The sequence below is a fragment of the Ornithorhynchus anatinus genome, chromosome 2, assembly GCF_004115215.2.
Source record: "Ornithorhynchus anatinus isolate Pmale09 chromosome 2, mOrnAna1.pri.v4, whole genome shotgun sequence".
Classification (NCBI taxonomy): domain Eukaryota; kingdom Metazoa; phylum Chordata; class Mammalia; order Monotremata; family Ornithorhynchidae; genus Ornithorhynchus; species Ornithorhynchus anatinus.
The window spans coordinates 142,547,100-142,567,984 of NC_041729.1; the positions used below are offsets into that span (position 1 = coordinate 142,547,100).

The window sequence follows — 20,885 nt, forward strand, 5'->3', positions numbered from 1 at the left end:
CCGCCGAATTCCGTCAGGGCTTCCATTCATTCATTCATTCATTCATTCAGTCGTATTTATTGAGCGCTTACTATGTGCAGAGCCCTGTACTAAGCGCTTGGAGTGTACAGTTTGGCAACAGATAGAGGCAATCCCTGCCCAACGCCGGACTCACGGTCTAAATGTCTTGGGTCTGCCTTTTCCTCTCCACCCAAACGGCTCTAACCACGGTACAAGCTCTGGTCAGACTATTAGACCGCTGCATCGGCCTCCTTGCGAACCTCCCTGCCTCCATCCTCCAATTTCACCTCTGTCCTGCTCCCCTTCCCCTCCCCATAGCACTGTGCGTATTTGTATATATTATTTATTACTCTATTTATTTTGTTGATGATTCGTACGTATCTGTGATTCTATTTATCTTGATGATATTTACGCCACACTACTTGTTCTGTTCTGTTCCGTTTTGCTGTCTGTCTCCCCCGTTTAGACTGTGAGCCCGCCTTGGGCAGGGATGGTCTCTACGTGTTGCCGAATTGTACAGTCCAAGTGCTTAGTACAGTGCTCTGCACGTAGTAAACGCTCAACAAATACGATGGAATAATGTGAAGCATTGCTCAATCCCCAAATCTCCTCGAAAGAGCACCCTCAGGGCGTAACGGACAGAGCACGCTCCTGGGAGCCAGAAGGTCATGGGTTCTAATCCCAGCTCCTCTACTTGCCTGCTGTGTGGCCCTGCGTAGGTCACTTCACTTCTCTGGGCCTCAGTTACCTCATCTGGAAAACGGGGATTAAGACTGTGAACCCCATGCGGGACAGGGGCGGTGTCCAACCGATCTGCGTGTGTCCGCCCCAGCGTTTAGCATGGCACAGAGCGTAGTCGTTATTATTATTATCGTATGAAAACTCTCCACAGTCACCCTCGAGATTCTCATTCATTCATTCAATTGTATTTATTGAGTGCTTATAATAATAATAATAATAATAATGATGTCGGCATATGTTAATCGCTTACTGTGTGCAGAGCACTATTCTAAGCGCTGGGTGGATACAGGGTGATCAGGTTGTCCCACTTGAGGCTCACAGTCTTAATCCCCATTTTGCAGATGAGGTCACGGAGGCACAGAGAAGTGAAGTGACTTCTCCACGGTCACCCAGCCGCCAAGTGGCCGAGCGGGGATTCGAACCCACGACCTCTGACTCCCAAGCCCGGGCTCTGTCTACTGAGCCACGCTGCTTCTCTGCTTATTCCATTCATTGACCCCCATCTTCTCTATCTCTCCGCTCTCTTCACCCGCTATTCCCCAACTTTCTCTCTTTGTTCTCCCCGCTTCCCCCCGTCAACCTTACCTTCTCCCTGTACCTTGCGCTTTACTCTTTCACCTCCATCTCCTGACCCACACTTTCGCCCACCTGGGAAGGTCCCTCCCTCCCCGCCTCTGAGAGACCACCTTCTTCCACAGACTTTCCCACTGCTCTCTCAACTACTCAGTCCAGTGTGCTCCGCGCCCGGCGGGTGCTCAGTAGATAGGATTGATTCATTAATTTCTCAGGACCTGGCCCTTATGCTCCCACTGGACGGTGAGCTCCCTCTAGACTGTGAGCTCGTCGTGGGCAGGGAATGTGTCCGTTTTATTGTCGTATTGCGCTGTCCCAAGCGCTTAGTACAGTGCTCTGCACACAGCGCTTGGTAATTATGACTGATTTTCTCCCTCCTGACCTCTCTAGATGAGAATGATTCCACGTTTGTCTCTAGACTGTAAGCGCACTGTGTGTAGGGAATGTGTCTTCCAACTCTATTATATTGTAATAGTAATGATTGTGTTATCTGGTAAGCGCTTACTATGTGCCGAGCACTGTTCTAAGCGCTGGGATAGATACAGTTCTATCAGATCGAGAAGCAGCGTGGCTCAGTGGAAAGAGCACGGGCTTTGGAGTCAGAGGTCAGGGGTTCGAATCCCGGCCAGCCACTTGTCAGCAGGTCAGTTCACTTCTCGGTGCCTCATCTGTAAAATGGGGATTAAGGCGGTGAGCCCCACCTGGGACGACCTGATCCCCCAGTGTCTACCCCAGCGCTTAGAACAGTACTCGGCACATAGTGAGCGCTTAACAAATAGCAACGTTATTATTATCGTCCCACGTGAGGCTCACCGTCCTAATCCCCATTTTACAGATGAGGGAACTGAGGCCCCGAGAAGTGAAATGATGACTTGCCCACACAGCTGACAGGTGGCGGGGCCGGGATTAGAACCCACGACCTCTGACTCCTAAGCCCGGGCTCTTTCCGCCGAGCCACGCTGCTTCTCTAAATCCAGTCGTCCAGCCGGGAGAGCTAGGATGTGGATTGTTTCCACTGCCCCCGTGAGATGATCAGCCTCGTGCGGTTCTGTCCGAGTCCGTGGACGTGTAATTTTAGCCGTGCGCAAGGTTAGAGACAAGTTAAGCCCTCGAGGTACCTCGAGGCCTACCGTTCTTTAGTTCAGAGGTCACCAAAATGGAGCTTCAGGGAAGATTGAACCGATAGCCGTTCATCTTCTTCTATTCCAAGCACGCCACTGGAACCTGAAGCTTTCACGAGAGGACAGAGGGAACCTTTTCTTTATTTTAAACCTCCGCGTAACGATATTTCATTCTTTGGATGCCGTCTTACAAAGATCTTACAAGCGCTCGCTACAGACGTACTTAGTACCGTGCTTTGCACACGGTAAGCGCTCAATAAATACCACTGAAAGAAAGGTCGGCACCCACAGTTGCCCCTTCTTAGGCCCGTCAGGGTGGCTTCTGTCCTGTGAGTAGGGGAGACGATACCATCGTCCACATTTTAGTGCGTGAGAGCAGCCGGGTATGGAAAATGTCAGTGGTCACTAAATGGTTCTTTTAGTATGGCCAAATCAGGACGGAGGAGACGGATGGTGTTCTGTACATTCCGAAGCCAAGCGAGCTGAAATGATTGTCAGGCGTTGGTGTTTTGGCTTTTTGTCCCCGGGAGTTTTTCTGGTATTTTACAAATAATTTGTTTACGTGATTTAAAGAACGCGTGCGTACACACACACACACACACACACACACACACACACACACGTAGACACACACTATTCCTCTCCAAATTCCGTTTGGGCGAAACAGCGTCACTTTGGATCCAACATTCGTGGAAGCTAAAAATAGGGGTTTTGATCGTCTCCTGGGATTTGTGGGATGTATGTGGAAAAGACAGACTATCTTGACTTGGTTAAGTCTCGGTATCCATAGTGCTCCTCTGCCATGATTTATTCATAAAACATCTAATCACATACAGCTTTCTGTTTGCCTTCACAAAAATTTGCTCCTTGCAACACACAATTCATGCGAATTCCATTTCAAGCTAACCTTCGTAAAAAAGTTTCGAAAAGTCTGGTTTATATATTTTTGAGGACTGTTTGTGGATGGGTTGCTTGGTTTTCCTTTTTGAGTGCGCCTATTTTTTTTTCATCAAATTAAGTTGTGTGTACTGGTGACAATTCTTGTGTCGGTTGATTTAGTCTGTTACCCTTCCCTTCGAGAATGGGTTCCTGTCTACATATTTTCCTTTTGTATCATTTCATATCATGTTCTGTGTAAAGTCAACAACTTCACCTAGTATGACAACTAAAACTTCCCTCTCCATCTGAAGAGAAATGTTTCTCATTGCTTTTTTTTTTAAAAAAATTTCTGTACACTATGTTAAAGCACGGCACAGTGGATAGAGCCCGGGCCCGAGAGTCAGAGGGTCACGGGTCATAATCCCGGCGCCGTCACCTACGCGTCGCGTGAACTCGGGAGAGTCGCTTCACTTCCCTGGGCCTCAGTTCCCTCATCTGGAAAACGGGGATTGAGACTGCGAGCCCCGTGTGGGGCAGGGAGTGTGTCCAACCCGATTTGCTTGTATCCACCCCAGTGGTTAGTACAGTGCTGGCACATAGTGAGCGCTTAACAAATATATCCTAATTATTCATTATTTTCAATCACGCAACTAGTGCTGATTTAACGGTACAGGCAAGCCGTGGGTGGGTGCTGCCGTAGTTCGATCCCTTAGGCCTGACTTCGGTAGAAATAAGCCGTCTGGGATTTATGCCACCGAAGACTGTAGGAGTCCTAAAGAGTTCAGTTTAGTTTCAAAGAACTCACATGGAAATCGGGCAGTGTTCCCCTTATTTAATCGATTCCAGCCGATATTAAGCACCTACTTTCTGCTTCAGATGTAATTTTTGGTTAACACTCATCCTGGCTCGTCCCTGGAGGCAAACCCACTAGGCAGTTATTAATAATGTTAATAATAATAGTAATAACAGTGATAAATGTGGTATTTGTTAAGCACTTGGTATGAGCCAAGCAATGTACTAAGCGCCGGGGTGGGTCCGAGCAAATCGGGTTGGACTCAATCCCTGTCCCTTGTGGGGTTCGCGGTCTCAATCCCCATTTTACAGAAGTGGTAACTGAGACCCAGAGAGAGGAAGTGACTCGCCCGAGGTCACACAAGAGAAAAGTGGTGGAGCTGGGATTCGAACCCAGGTCCTCCGACTTCCAGACCCGTGCTCCTTCCACTAGGCCACACTGCTTAGTACCCTTACCCTGATTGTTACCGGCTGGCCCGAGGCAAGGGCTTTTTCTATTTTGAACATTTTAGTCGGTGAGTCGGTCTTATTTATCGAGCGCTTACTATTTGCAGGACACTGGGCTAAGCGCTTGGGAGAATACAGTATAACAATAAACGGTCACATTCCCTGCCCACCATGAGTTTACAGTCTAGAGGTTATACCCAACTCGCCCATTATAGTCCTTTAAAGCTACTTACCCTTACCGGTCCTTCCCCATAAATAAATAAATGAATTGTGGTATTCGTTAAGCGCTTACTATGTGCAAAGCACTGTTCTAAGCGCTGGGGGATACAAGGTGATCGGTTTGTCCCACGTGGGGCTCCCGGTTTTAATCCCCATTTGACACATGAGGTAACTGAGGCACAGAGAAGTGAAGTGACTTGCCCCCAGTCACACAGCTGACCAGCGGCGGAGCCGGGATTAGAACCCGTGATCTCTGACTCCCAAGCCCGCGCTCTTTCCACTGAGCCACGCTGCTTCTCGGAAGTCAGTGGAGTCAGAGGTCAGAAGTCTCAGAAGTCAGTGGAGTCAGAAGACGTGGGTTCTAATCCCAGCTCTGCCATTTACATGCTGTGGGATCGAGGGCAAGTCACTTCACTTCCATGCCTCAGTTCCCTCCTCTGCAAAATGGGGTTCAATACCTGTGCTCCCCGCTACTTATAGAACGTGAGCCCCGTTTTGGACCTGATTATCTTGTGTCTACCCAGCATCTCCCCTCTGACGGTGGCACCCGGAGAGTTCCCAGTCCTCTACCAGTCTCGGCTACGGGAGGGAGAGTCGAGCGGAGGCCCGTCCGTTCCGTTCCCGGCTCGGCCGGCGGCTAGCGGGCGGCGGGCCGGCGGCTACGAGTCAGATCTCCCCCGTGCCGGGCGGCGGCGGCCCGGGAGCGAGTCGAGGGCGGAGACTCGAGTTTACCACACGGAAGGGGGCCATGGTCCACCCCCTCTGGATTTCCCCAAGAAAACTCTCTGGATCCACCCACCAGAACGATGGCAGATGGAGGTGGGGCCTTCTGGGAGAGACGCGTCCATGGCGTCGCTGTGGGTCAGAGACGACAGCACAGGATCGGACCCCGGCACTTAGTACGCCGTTTGACGCGTAGTAGCTGCTTGACAAATACCATAATGGTTACTATTTTTAGAATGGGTATCATTATTATAAGCATTGACGCCTAGTGGAAAGAACATGGTTCTGGGAGTCCGGGGATGTGGGTTCTAATCCCGGCTCTGCCCCTTGTCAGCCGTGTGACTGTGGGCAAGTCACTTCACTTCCCTGTGCCTCAGTTACCTCACCCGTAAAGTGGGGATTAACTGTGAGCCTCACGTGGGACGACCCGATGACCCTGTATCTCCCCCAGCGCTTAGAACGGTGCTCTGCGCGTAGTAAGCGCTTAACAAATGCCAACATTATTATTATTATTATTAATCCTGGCTTCTTCATTGCCTGCTGGGTCACCTTGGGTAAGTCACTGGACACCTTCGCTGTCCGCCCCGTGTTAGGACACGGGCCGTGTCCGACCGGGTTATCTTGTGTTTAGCCCAGTGCTTAGGACGTTGCTTGACGTATAGGAAGCGCTCAATAAATACCCAAATTACCCAAGAGCCAGCCGTTCAAACCGGTCATTTCTTTTGTCGTCGCTGACTACCGGTTTGAGTTTGAGAGTGGCTCCCGGGGAATCGTGGAAGAGGCAGACCAGCGGCTAGACGGATAGAGACCCTAACACCGATGACGGAGGAACCGTTAGAAAGGTTACGGATTACGGCGGGAGGCAGGACGTTCTGGAGAAAGTGTATCCATGGAGTCGTTACGGATCGGAAAGGGCTCTTAATAATAATGATAGTAATGATAATGAATCCACTTCTAAAGGGGGAAGGGAGGGAGGAACGTGAGCCATTTTTCCTTGTTTTTCTCCGTCTTCCCCTCTCGTGAACGGTCCTACATGTCTCGATTTATCTTGAGCAACACAGTAACTTGCGCCACATTTTCCCAAAGTGCAAAGCACTTTCAGCTAAAAATACACGTATCGAAATGCTCCAGAAGTTGTGGCCACAACTCAAAAATGCTGATTAATTTTGAAAATCTAAATCAACCCCTGCCATGAAACCTAGGGAAGGACCTTTGTGGTGGAAGACAGATTTCCAAAAAATTCACCGCAAGGCCCTGTTGTAAACTGGAGTTTGTGCTGAAGTTGCCAGACGACTGGGGGATAGATGCAGAAAGCAGGAAGCATAATTAAATTGAGCCCCGGTGCCAATTTGGGAAAAAAGCAAACTGAAATGAAGAAGAAGATTTTTTTCCACTCCCGGCTTCTCAGCTGGAAACTTCAAAAATACGTGGTCGCAGAAGTAGAGAAATGTCAAATTCGGCCAGAAGATCAAAGCCGATTATCTCCCTCTCTTTGCGTTCAAACCCGACACAGATCACGGTGAAGGGAGAAATGCCTCATCACACTCGACACGGCTGCAAGACGTACATCAAAATGTATGCGTATCGTCTGAGTTGGCTTTCCGTAAGCTCCCTGTAGGGAGGGAACACGTCTACCGACTCTCCTGGACCGTTCCCTGAGAGGCAGTGTCGTCTAGCGGATAGAAATCGGACCCGGGAGTCAGAAGGATCTGGGTTCTAATCCCGGCTCTGCCACGTCCCTGCCGTGTGACCTTGGGCAAGCCACTTTCACTTCTCTGGGCCTCAGTTCCCTCATCTGGAAAATGGGGATGAAGATGGTGAGCTCTGTGTGGAACAGGGACTCTGTCCAACCCGAGAACGTGAGGGAAGGGATTGTCTCTGTTGTCAAATTGTACTTTCCAAGCGCTTAGTACAGTGCTCTGCACACAGTAAATGCTCAATAAATACGATTGATTGAATGAATGATCTTGTGTTCTTCTCCAGCGCTTAGTACGGTGCCAGGCACATAGTAAGCGCTTAACAAATACCACACTTGTCATTGTTAATAATGTTGGTATTTGTTAAACGCTTACTATGTGCAGAGCACTGTTCTAAGCGCTGGGGGAGATACAGGGTCACCAGGTCGTCCCATGTGAGGCTCACAGTTAATCCCCATTTTACAGAGGAGGTAACTGAGGCACAGAGAAGTGAAGTGACTTGCCCACAGTCACACAGCTGACAATGGCAGAGCCGGGAGTCGAATCCATGACCTCTGACTCCGAAGCCCAGGCTCTTTCCACTGAGCCACGTTACTATAGTGCTCTGCACACAGTAAGCGCTCAGGAAATACCCCTGATGGACTGGTGGATTCCTCACATTGAGGTGTTCCTTTTTCTTTTTTTTTTAAAAACAGCTAATTTCCATGTTTCATTGTTTTTTAGATTCGACTTGAAAATGGATGATGATGAATTTGGTGGATTTGAGGTATGTAATACCGCTCCCCTGATTTTTTTAAAAGAAAAAGGTTGATTATAGAATGATTTGGGTATTTTGAAAACATGTGACTTGAGTTGTCAAATTGCTTCAGCGTGGCTCAGTGGGAAGAGCCCGGGCTTGGGAGTCAGAGGTCATGGGTTCGAATCCCAGCTCTGCCACTTGTCAGCTGGGTGACTGTGGGCAAGTCACTTAACTTCTCTGGGCCTCAGTGACCTCATCTGTAAAATGGGGATTAAGACTGTGAGCCCCATGTGGGACAACCTGATTACCCCGTGTCTACCCCAGCGCTTAGAACAGTGCTCTGCACATAGTAAGCGCTTAATACCAACATGGTTATTATTATTATTATTATTTCCTTAACTTTAGGTCCCACTTTGGACTACAGAAATTAAAATGATAATAATAATGGCATTTGTTAAGCGCCTACTATGCGCAAAGCACTGTTCTATGAAAATCAATCCATCGTACTGAATGCTTACGGTGTGCAGTGCACTGTACTAACTGTTTAGGAGAAGACAATACAACAGAGTTGGTAGACACGTTCCCTTCCCGCATCAAGCTCCTAGCATAGATGGGGAGACAGACAATGCGAATAAATAAATTACCAATATGTACATAGGTGCTGTAGGGTAAAAAAACCCCCCAAAAAACCCAAAACCATTCTTCCCCCCTCCCGACCCCGTTGCCCTTATGTCCATATCTATTTTTATTGATGTCTGTCTCCCCCTCTAGACCGTAAGCTCACTGTGGGCAGGGAATGTGTCCGTTTATTATGTTGCCCTCTCCCAAGCGCTTAGTACAGCGCTCTGCACGCAGTGAGCACTCAATAAATACAAATGAATGAAGGAATATTTTCACTCTCGCTAAAATGCCCAATCTGATTTATTACCCTTGGGCATTTTGTCTTGACCGTGGGAAAGATGTGAGATGAGAAAACCAAGGGCTGCTCTCAGATTCTTTATAAAATGGGTGTTTGAAAAATTGTCAGGTGATCGTCGTCCTGGACTGTATCCTTATCAGTCCTCAAATAAATGGGATTTGGTGCAGTGAGTTGAAGATTCGGCCCCATATTGTCATGGTTCTACCTGCCGTGAGATCCCGGCGGATGGATTACAGCGATTTTTTGGGGGTGTGGTTTAACGAGGTATTCTCTGAGCTGATCATTTGACATAAATCTCTAAGTGTCTTGACGGAAGATGCTACCCAGCCAGCGTTATCATCATTGCTAATTTCTGCCTCCTCTGGATTTTAATGTGTGGCATTTAAGCAGTCATCAGCTCTTAGCAATTCAGAAGCCCGGGCCTGGGAGTCAGAGGACCTGTGTTCATTCATTCAGTCGTATTTATTGAGCGCTTACTACGTGCAGAGCACTGTATCAAGCGCTTGGAATGTACAATTCAGGAACAGATAGAGATAATCCCTGCCCGACAAAGGGCGCACAGTCTAAATGGGGGAGACAGACAACGACACAAAACAAAACAAAACAAGTAGTCCGGCGTCAATATCTATGTTCTAATCCTGGCTCCATCACTTGTCTGTTGTGTGAACTGGGGCAAGTCTCGTCACTTCTCCGGGCCTCAGTTCCCTCATCTGTACAATGGGGATTAAAACTGTGAGCGCCATGTAGGACAGGGCCGAAATGTACTTTCCAAGTGCTTAGTACAGTGCTCTGGACACAGTAAGCGCTCAATAAATACTACTGAACGAACGAATGAATGAACTGGACCTGTGTCCAACCTGATTATCCTGTATTTGTCCTGAGCTTAGTACAGTGCTTGGCACAGAGTAAGCGTTTAACAAGTGCCTTCATTATTGTTGTTATCAGAATTATAGTATGATTTTGATGATTAAGAACACCCAACTATCTCTGAGTACGCTTCCCATAGTTAATTTGCAGGAAGAATCTCGGCATCCCTTCCGAGATATTTTTTTACATCTTTTCCTCACTAAATTTGGGTTTCTTTTGGCAATTGAATTTTATTTATATGCTTGAAGCAGAGCATTTAAATCCCTGGGTTTTTATGCCCTTTGAGGAAAGAAATAAGTTTCAGACACTTGCGATGTTTTTCATTGTTTGTAACTTGTGAATCACTGGAAAGGTGGCTCTTAACATCGTCTCGGGGTTATTGAAAGCACACTCGATCTATTCTACCAGTAGAAAATCAACCGGTGGTATTTATTCATTCAATCGTATTCATTGAGCATTTGCTATGCGCAGAGCGCTGTACTAAGCGCTTGGAGAGTACATTTCGGCAACAGATAGAGACAATCCCTGCCCAGTGACGGGCTCACAGTCTAAACCTGGGAGACAGACAGCAAAGCAAAACTTAACAAAATAAAACAAAACATCCTCATCAAGATAAATAGAATCATGGAGATATTAACAAAATAAATAGGGCAATAAATAATATAGACAAATATGCCCAGTGCTAAGGGGAAGGGAAGGGGGAAGAGCAGAGGGCAGGAGAGGGGGGCAAGGGGAGGGGAGGAGGAGCAGAGGGAAAGGGGGGCTCAGTCTGGGAAGGCCTGGAGGAGGTAAGCTTACTGAGTGCTTATTCTGAGTGCTTATTGAGCACTTACTGAACTTCTCTGTGCCTCAGTTACCTCATCTGTCAAATGGGGATTAAAACTGTGAGCCCCTCGTGAGACAACCCGATCACCTTGTATCCCCCGGCGCTTAGAACAGTGCTTTGCACATAGTAGGTGCTTAACAAATACCACAATTCATTTATTTTACTGAACGAGAGTAGCTCATTGTGGGCAGGGATCGTGTCTACCCACTGTTATAGCGTGCTCTCCTAAGTGCAATGTTCAAGTGCAAGTACAATGTTCTGCGCACGGTAAGCGCGCAATAAATAGGATTGATACGTTAAAAGAGAGTTGGGAGACATGTTCCCTGCCCGCAAGAAGCTATCGTCCGTCTCGCGCCGACCTCTCGCCCACATCCTGCCTCTGGCCTGGAAGGCCCGCCCTCCTCTTATCAGACAGATACTTGCTCTCCCGCACTCCGAAGTCTTACGGAAGGCACATCTCCTCCGAGAAGCCTTCCCTGACTAAACTCTCGACTTCCCCCACTCCTTTCTGCATCGGTCTGGCTTGCTCCCTTCATTCACCCTCCCTCCCTGCCCCACAGCACACACACATCAGTTATATGGTCATAATAATAATGTCGGTATTTGTTAAGCGCTTACTATGGGCCAGGCGCTGTTCTAAGCGCCGGGGTAGATACAAGGCAATCAGGTTGTCCCACGTAGGGCTCACAGACTTCATCCCCATTTTACGGATGAGGGAACTGAGTTTTATGTGTGTGTGTGTGTGTGTGTGTGACCCTGGGCAGGTCGATTCACTTCTCTGGGCCTCAGTTCCCTCCTCCTGGAAAATGGGGATTGAGAGTGTGAGCCCCACGTGGGACAGGGACTGAGTCCAACCTGATGATCTTGTATCTACTCCAGAGCTTAGAACATTTTCTGGGACACAGTAAGCCCTTAACCAATGCCGTAAAAAAAAAACAACACTTAGAGTCACTGCAAGCTAAAATCCAATAATACGTATATATCTGTCATTTATTTATTGAGTCATTCATCGTCAGGGATTGTCTCTATCTGTTGCCGAACTGTACTTTCCCAAGCGCTTAGTACAGTGCTCTGCACACAGTAAGCGCTCAATAAATACGATTGAATGAGTTTATTTATGTAAATTAATGTCTGGCTCCCCCCCCCCCCCAGACGGTGAGCTTGTTGTGGGCAGGGAATGTGTCCGTTTCGTTGCTGTACTGGACTCTCCCAAGCATTCAGTACAGTCCTTTTGCAAACAGTAACGGACGATCGAATGAATTAATGATTGAAAGGAGCTTCCAGTCTAGAGGAAGACAAACGGGGGGCCTAATTTTCTGGGAGTAACAACTTCGCTGTCGTATTCCATCGACCCAGCCCATTCACCATTAGGGATGTTGCGATGTTAACTAGTCATTACAGTTTAATCCCGGCTATCGGGTTTCCTCTTTTCCACATCCCCTTGGAGATTACGGACGGACTCCGTGTCTGGTTTCATCAAACCCATTCGCTTTTCCGAGTCCAGAAGACGGTGGCTACCGTATTTCCCTCTGTCCAACGGCTTCCGTGGCAAACTGCCCCACTGGAGCCATTGCTGGCTTCCCATTCGAGTGGAAGATCCGGGTTGGTGTCCATCCCGTGTTTCGACGCATCACTTGGCTCTCCGGCCAAGCGGCGAGGCCTAGCGGATCGAGCCCGGGCCTGCGAGTCAGAAGGACCTGGGTTATAATCCCGATTCCGTCACGTGCCTGCTGTGTGACCCTGGGCAGGTCGATTCACTTCTCTGGGCCTCAGTTCCTTCATCCTGGAAAATGGGGGAGAGCGTGAGCCCCACGTGAGACGGAGACTAAGTCCAATCTGATCATCTTGTATCTACCCCAGAGCTTAGCACGGTGTCTGACACATAGCAAGCCCTTAACCAATACCATAAAAAAATAACTTAGAGCCACCGCAAGCTAAAATCATATGTTCTTACCTGGGGACCCCATTTCTTTCAATCGATCGATCAGTGGTAATTATTGAGCACTTACTGTGTGCAGAACCCTGTACTAAGCGCTGTCCACAACGAGCTAACGGTTTAGACTCCGTCCCAGCTTTAAAGGATGGACAGTCGCGCAACGAAAAAGTTTGAGAAGGAGAGGTGCAGAAATACGTGGAAGAGCCTAGGGTAATGCAGATGGTGATGTTCAATCAGTCAGTTGTATTTATTGAGCGCTTACTGTGTGCAGAGCACTGTGCTGAGCGCTCGGAAGAGTGCGATACAACAATGAAGTCACATGAGCTTGCACACAGTGAGCTTGCAGAAGTGAAATCTCAGAACGTGAGATGAATGAAGGGGAAAGTTTCTCGTTTTATGTCTTAAGAAATCACCTCTGTTCTGTTTCCAGGCCGCCGAGACGTTCGACGGTGGAACCGGTGAGACCCAAACCACATCTCCTGCTATTCCCTGGGCAGCGTTTCCCTCAGGTAATGACATTCCGCCTCCGGGAATCTCCTTTTCCTTTAGCACATCCGCCTTCTCTCCGGAAACCACGACCTCATCTCCAGAAGCAGCCTGGCGAACTGGCTAGAACCCGGGCCCGGGAGTCAGGAGTTCATGGGTTCTAATCCCGGCTCCACCACTTGTCTGCTGCGTGCCCTTGGGTAAATCACGCAGCAGGAGCAGCGTGGCCTATTGGCAACATCCCAGGCTTGGGAGTCAGAGGTTGTGGGTTCTAATCCCGGCCCTGCCGCTTGTTCAGCCGTGGCAAGTCACTTAACTTCTCCGTACCTCGGTTACCTCATCTGTAAATGGGGATTAAGACTGTGAGCCCCACGTGGGACAACCTGATTACCTTGTATCCACCGCAGTGCTTAGAACAGTGCTTGGCACATAATAAGCAATTCACAAATATCCTCATTATTATTAGTGTTATTGCTTCAGTTCTCTGGGCCTCAGTTACCTCATCTGGAAAATGGGGATTGAGACCGTGAGCCCCATGTGGGACAGGGACTCTGTCCAATTTGCTTTTATCCGTCGTGGCGCTTAGTACAGTCTCTGACACGTGGTAAACCCTTAAGAAACACCACAATGATTATTATTATTATATTTCAGGTGAGAAAAGGGCATATACGGGAGGCTGGAATTGATTCCCTCACCCGTACTTATTGCTTCAGAGAATGTTATGCAATGGGGCCTGCAGGTGCGATGCTTCAAAATGACCTAATGAACTTTAAATGCAGTTACAGTACGAATCCTATTCCTTAATTTGTCGTAATTATTGAGAAGGAAGTGTGCCAGATAAATTTTTATCGGTGGCCTGGTCAAGACTGCGTCCCATTCCAAAATAACCGGGTGCGGTCCCTCCCTTGACCGCAAAATCGATATGGCTATAGGGTTATTGGCCCGCAGGTTTGGAGGAAGAAATGTTGACCTCCTCCCCGGTTCCCCTAGAAAACGGGGTTGCGTTCTTGCAACAGCCGGCGTTCGATCGATCAGTCCATCGGTTGTGTTGATTGAGCACTTACTGCGTGCAGAGCACTGTACTGAGCACTCCGGCCTAGTGGCAAGAGAGTGGGCTTGAGAGTCAGAGGTCGTGGTTTCTAATCCCAGCCTTAACAGGTCACCCCAGTGGCAGTTTCATCTCTGCCCCGTGCTGGCTTTTTTCATAACCCTCCCCCCGGCGATTTATTCAGGTCGCCGTTAACTCGCATGGATCGCCACACCCGATTCGACCGAGCGTGAGTGTACTCCGTCCATATCTGTAATTTAGCCACTTTTATTAATGTCTGTCTCCCCCTCTAAACTCTACACTCGCTTGGGGCAGGACACGTGTCTGTTATTTTGTTCTGTTGTGCTGTCCCAAGCGCTTCGTACCGTACTCCGCACACGGTAATACGAACAGTGGACTGGCTAGTCTGTTCGCCCCCCCCCGCCTCTGTCGGGGGGACGTTTTTTATACCGTTTCAAAGTGGATTCTCTCGCACGCCGCCATTGGCGGTTCCAGAGGTGTGAAGACTGAACGGTTTTTGAGGAAAATGATCCGGGACGCAGACGGAAATCTGGACTGGAGAGGGGAGAGAACGGAGGCAGGGAGGTCAGCAAGGAGGCTGGTGAGGTATTGCTGTCCCCCTTTTCAAAATCTTATTGAAAGCCCATCTCCCCCAAGAAGCCTTCCCTGACTAAGCCTCCTCTCCTCTTCTCCCACTCCCTTCTCCACCACTCATACCTGCTCCTTCATTCATCCTCCCTCCCGTCCCCACAGCACATACGTAAAGATCCGTATGGATTTGTAATTATTAATTTGTTCATTTATTTGTCTGTTTATTAATATATGTATATTAACGTCTGTCCTCCCCTCTTGACTGTGCGTTCTCTGTGGGCAGGAATGTGTCTGTCTGTTATTATGCTGTACTCTCCCAAGTGCTTAGGACAGTGCTTTGCACACAGTAAGCACTCAATAAATGCGATTGAAGGAAAGGCGGGGTATTATAATAATAATAATAATGACGGTATTCGTTAAGCGCTATGTGCCTAGCACTGTTCTAAGGGCTGCGGTAGATACAAGGTAATCAGGTCGTCCCACTTGGGGCTCACAGTCTTCATCCCCATTTTACAGATGAGGTCACTGAGGCACAGAGAAGTTAAGTGGCTTGCCGAAGGTCCCACAGCAGACAAGTGGCGGAACCGGGATTAGAACCCACCTCCTCTGACTGCCCAACTTCAGGCTCTGTCGGCTGAGCCACGCTGCTTATCTATAAATGCCAACGTTATTATGAGTCCTTTGTTTTATAAGTGCTTTGATCATGATTTGATCATGATTTGATCATTATTTTATTAATGAGATGTACATCACCCTGATTCTATTTATTTGCTGTCGTTTTAATGAGATGTCCTTCCCCTCGATTCTATTTATCGCCATTGTTCTCGTCTGTCCGTCTCCCCCGATCAGACCGTAAGCCCGTCAAAGGGCAGGGACCGTCTCTATCTGTTACCGATTTGTCCATTCCAAGCGCTTAGTACAGTGCTCTGCACATAGTAAGTGCTCAATGAATACTATTGAATCAATGAATGATGATAGCGGTTTGGATGAAGAGGAAAGGGTGGATTGTAGTAGGGATGTGAGTTTAGAGCTGTCAGGATCACTAAGCTGGAAGCACTAGGGAAGCAGCGTGGCTCGGTGGAAAGAGCCCGGGCTTGGGAGTCAGAGGTCATGGGTTCGACTCCCGCTCTGCCACTTGTCGGCTGTGTGACTGTGGGCGAGTCACCTCACTTCTCTGTGCCTCAGTTCCCTCCTCCGTAAAATGGGGATTAACTGTGAGCCTCACGTGGGACAACCTGATGACCCTGTATCTACCCCGGCGCTTAGAACGGTGCTCTGCACACAGTAAGCGCTTAACAAATACCAACATTATTGTCATTATTATTAAAGTGCCCCCTCTCTACTGTAAGCTCCCACTGGGCTGGAAATATGTGTACCAACTCTATTGTATTGTCCTCTCCCAAGCTCTTAGTACAGTGGTCTGCACATAGTAAGCGCTCAATATATGCGTTCGAATGAATGAATGATTGTTCTGCACATGGTTAGTCCTATAAATCTCATTATCGTTATTGTCAATATATATTTTTAAGCGCTTTTAAGTACCGTTCTAAGTACTGGGGTGGATACAGGTATTTACACTGGACACAATCCTTATCCCACCTAGAGCTCACAGTCTAAACATGAGGGAGAACAGACATTGAATCCCCTTTTTACAGACTGGGGAACTGAGGCCCAGTGAGGAGAAGTGACTTGCCCAAGGTCACACACCAGGCAACGGGCAGAGCTGAAGCAGCGTGGCTCAGGGGACAGAGCCCCATCTTGGGAATCAGAGGGCACGGGTTCTAATGCCGGCTCCGCCACTTGTCAGCCGTGTGACTTTAGGCGAGCCACTTCACTTCTCTGTGCCTCAGTTCCCTCATCCGGAAAATGGGGATGAAGACTGTGAGCCCCGCGTGGGACTTCCTGATCACCTTGTATCCCCCCAGTGCCTAGAACAGTGCTTTGCACATAGTAAGCACTTAAAAACTACCATCATTATTATAAGAATCCAGGTCCTGTGATTCCAGGCCCCTGTTCTTTCCTTCGGGCCACGGGGCTCCTCTGGGGCTCGAGCATTCCCGAGGAGAGGTCCACTGTGCTGTTAATTTAATAATGTTGGTATTTGTTAAGCGCTTACTATGTGCAGAGCACTGTTCTAAGCGCCGGGGTAGATACAGGGTCATCACGTCGTCCCACGTGAGGCTCACAGTTAATCCCCGTTTTACGGATGAGGTCACTGAGGCCCAGAGAAGTGAAGTGGCTCGCCCACAGTCAACCAGCTGACAGGTGGCAGAGCCGGGATTCGAACCCGTGACCTCTGACTCCCAAGCCCGGGCTCTTTCCACTGAGCCACGCTGCTTCTCTAGCCACAAAATCTCCCATTCCATGTGGAAGAAGGGAGTTTTTCTTCAGTACATCGACTGATCGATGTGGTGACAGAAGGATTGTGTGGGTTGGAGGAGAGAGAGAGGAGTCGAGGATAATGCCGTAGCGTAATGGCAGTGTTGTCGCAGTGATGGGCAGGTCAGGGGAGGACAGGGTTTGGGAGGGGAGATTCCGCTTCTGAACACGTGCCTGTTGGACGTCCAAATCGAGATGTCCTGCAGGCTTGTGGGTGGCGATTATATCTACTAACCCTGTTGTATTGCGTCCTGCCGGGTGCTCAGTACAGCGCTCGTCCCCTAATAGGCATTCAGTTAATGCCATTGATTAATCGATTTGTTCTTGCCCCTCTAGACTCTCAGCTCATTATGGGGAGGGAACAAAGCGGCTGCTTTTTCTTGTATCGTACCCTCCCAAGCGCTCGGGACAGTGCTCCGCGCATAGGAAGTGCTCAGTAAACACTATCCATTGATTACTTCTTTGTGCCTCGGTTGGCTCTGCCGCTTGTCAACTGTGTGACTGTGGGCAAGTCACTTAACTCGTCTGTGCCTCAGTTACCTCTTCTGTAAAATGGGGATTAAGATTGTGAGCCTCATGTGGGACAACCTGATGACCCCGTGTCTACCCCAGCATTTAGAACAGTGCTCTGCACATAGTAAGCGCTTAACAAATACCAACATTATTCTTATTATTATTGTTAAAGTGGGGATTAAGACTGTGAGCCCCACCTGGGACAAGGACTGCTTCCAGCCCAGTTACCCTGTATCTACCCCCGTGCTTAATTCGGTGCCTGACACGTAGTGAAGCGCCTGACAAATACCACAATTATGATTATTTCTAGATTTTGTCTTGCTTAGCAGTTCCACCCAATTCAACGTTACCTGAGAACTGGATCGGTCTATTCTCTTTTCTGTGAAAATATCGAAGATAACTCACCTGGTTCCTTCTCTAGTCCACTGGATTGACACTGAGCCCTTGTAATGGTGGTGTTTGTTAAATAAAAATAGATTTTGGTATTCGTTAAGCGCTTACTATGTGCAAAGCACTGTTCTAAGCACTGGGGGGATACAAGGTGATGTGCTAGGCACTGTACTGAGCTCTGGCGGGGAAAACAAGCAAATCGGGTTGTTTGGATCCCCATTTTGCAGATGAGGTAACTGAGCCACAGAAAAGTGAACCGCCTTGCCCAGAGTCACACAGCTGACGAGTGGCGGAATGGGGATTCGTGCCAGGCGCTGTTGTAAACGCTGGGGTGGATACATTCATTCATTCAATAGTATTTATTGAGCGCTTACTATGTGCAGAGCACTGTACTAAGCGCTTGGAATGTACAAATCGGTAACAGATAGAGACGGTCCCTGCCCTTCGACGGGCTTACGGTCTAATCGGGGGAGACGGACAGACGAGAACAATAGCGATAAATAGAATCAAGGAGAGGTACATTTCATTAAATAATACAGGATAATCAGGTCAGACCCAGTCCGTGTCCCACACATTCATTCGTTCAATTGTATTTATTGAGCGCTTACTGTGTCCAAAGCATTCACAGTCTTAATTCCCATTTGAGATAAGAGGTAACAGAGGCCCAGAGAAAGGAAGCGACTTGCCCAGGGTCACAGAGCGGACAAGCGGCGGAGCCGGGCTGAGAACCCGGGTTCTTCTGACCCCAGGCCCGTGCTCTATCACTAGGCCATGCTGCTTCTCTAGCGATTGAGCGCTAAATGTGTGCAGAGCACTGGATTCAGGAGCACTGCACTTAGGAGAGTCCAGTAGAACAGAGTTAGTATTCATTCATTCAATAGTATTTATTGAGCGCTTACTATGTGCAGAGCACTGTACTAAGCGAGCTCAGTTTTGGACATGTTGAGTTTTCCATGTTGAGTTTGGAGTTTGGACATGTTGGAAGACACGGTTCCCTGCCCACAGCGCTCTTACGGTGCAGAAGGGGAGACGGACATTAATATAAGTGAATAAATGAAGGAGATGTCCATAAATCCGGCAGGTTAATAATGTTGGTATTTGTTAAGCGCTTACTACGGGCATACCACTGTTCTAAGCGCTGGGGTAGATATAGGGGAATGAGGTTGTCCCACATGGGGCTCACAGTCTTCATGCCCATTTTACAGATGAGGGAACTGAGGCCCAGAGAAGGGAAGCGACTTGCCCACGGTCACACAGCTGACAAGTGTGGCAGAGCCGGGAATCGAACCCGTGACCTCTGACTCCCAAGGCCGACCTCTGACTCCCAAGTTGCCCCTATCTGGTGACTCCCTTGATAAAGCTTTCCCACCCAAGGCAAATTTCAGGAGGCCACTGGAAGCCAGTATAAGTATGGGCTCCGCAGGAGAGATTAGCAGCCTTCGTCCCACCGACACACCTTTCTGATCCTTTCTCCTCCTTTAGGGTCAGGAGGGATTTCTCTTCACAGCCCAAATCAAAGGGAGGCTCTATGAAACCCTCCGTTAACAAAACAGTAATCTTAGACAATGACTTGAAGCTGGCTTGGAATCAGTTTCCCTCAGGGCCCGGTTAAACTGTTTTTGGGCTTTCGCCTCTTGGGTCAGGTCCATTTCAGACAAATGAGTCTGGAAATAATAAGACACAAACCATGTTACCATAGAGAGACCGCAGCTCTCTTCTCCATCTCCTCTCTTTCACGTATTCCCTTGGTCCTTCTGTACGTGAGCAGGAAGATGAAGAGAAGCAGACAAGCCCAGTGCAAAATAGTTCGCGTCTGGAACCGAAATGGTAGCGTCCATTGCCCTTTCTCACTCCCTCCTCTGACCGCTCTCTCCTTCCCTCGTGTATTTCCCTCCGCTCCTCCCTCTCTCTTTTTCTCCTGCCATTTTTCTCGTGGTGGGCGGGGACCGTCTACCACCTCCATTGTATCGCACTCTCCCAAACGCTTAGCACGGTGCTCTGCACACAATAAGCGCTCAGTAACTGCAGTTGATTAATTGATTTCCCCCCCTTCTACCACCCCCTAACCTTCTTTCTTCCGCCCTGCTCTAGTCCTAGTCCAAGAAGACGTTCAGCCAAATTCTGTGGCCTGTGTAATATCGGGGACATTTATTATCCTGAATTAGTCTCTGCTTGGTTTTTCTTTTTTAATCACGACAAAGGAGAAGCCTCCCTGTAGCCGGAGAATTTATTTGTTCATATTAGTATCTGTCTTCCTCTCTAGGGTGTGAGCTCGATGTAGGCAGGAATGTGTCTGTTTGTTGTTCTGTTGTATTTTCCCAAGTACGCGGTAAGTGCTCAACAGATACGATTGAATGAATGAATGAATGCATGGAATGGTCTTTTTCTTCCAGACAATCCTCTGCCCTTATCAGATCTGATAAATGTTTACATAGCCTGACTTCTGCTCTTTTGCTAGAGCCATAGCGTGCACGGTTTCTTCACTCAACCAATCAACCTATCCAAATGAATGGCTCTAGTCTGGTTTCTGGGTTTCTCCGGGCGCTTTCCCAGCGAAATCTGCAGTAGGCGACCTCCCCCGTCGGCTTTTCACGAGCTGTGAAATTTGCGCCGTGGCAGCCTGATCCTGTGTTTCTGATCTAGACCCCTAAATAATGATAATAATAATGATTATGGTACTTGCAGTGTGCTTACTGTGTGTCACACATAGTTGTAAGCACTGGGGTAGATCCAAGTTAATCAGGTTGGGCACAGTCCCTGTCCCACACGGGGCTCACACTCTTAATCCCCATTTTCCAGTTGAGGTAACTGAAGCCCAGAGAAGCGAAGTGACCTGCCCAAAGTCACACAGCAGACTAGTGGAGGCAGGATTAGAACCCAGGTCCTTCTGTCTCCCTGAACCGTCCTCTATCCACTATGCCACCCTGCTTCTTCTAATTTCGACAGACTGAGATTCAAGAAGCTTTGAGGAGCAGAGCCCTTCCTTTTCCCGAGAAGCG

General features: G+C 48.5%; 1 protein-coding gene across 6 annotated transcripts in view; it reads left to right on the forward strand.

The window, feature by feature from the left end:
* The window catches only part of CCDC91 (coiled-coil domain containing 91), a 496,853-nt gene that overhangs the window by 65,928 nt on the left and 410,040 nt on the right, over positions 1 to 20,885 (forward strand). For all 6 annotated transcript variants that reach the window (XM_039911226.1, XM_039911223.1, XM_039911225.1 and 3 more), the window contains exons 3-4: positions 7,916 to 7,958; positions 12,910 to 12,988. In XM_039911226.1, the coding sequence (XP_039767160.1) occupies positions 7,929 to 7,958; positions 12,910 to 12,988 (109 nt within the window). In that variant the 5' untranslated portion in view covers positions 7,916 to 7,928. The remainder of the gene's footprint in view (positions 1 to 7,915; positions 7,959 to 12,909; positions 12,989 to 20,885) is intronic.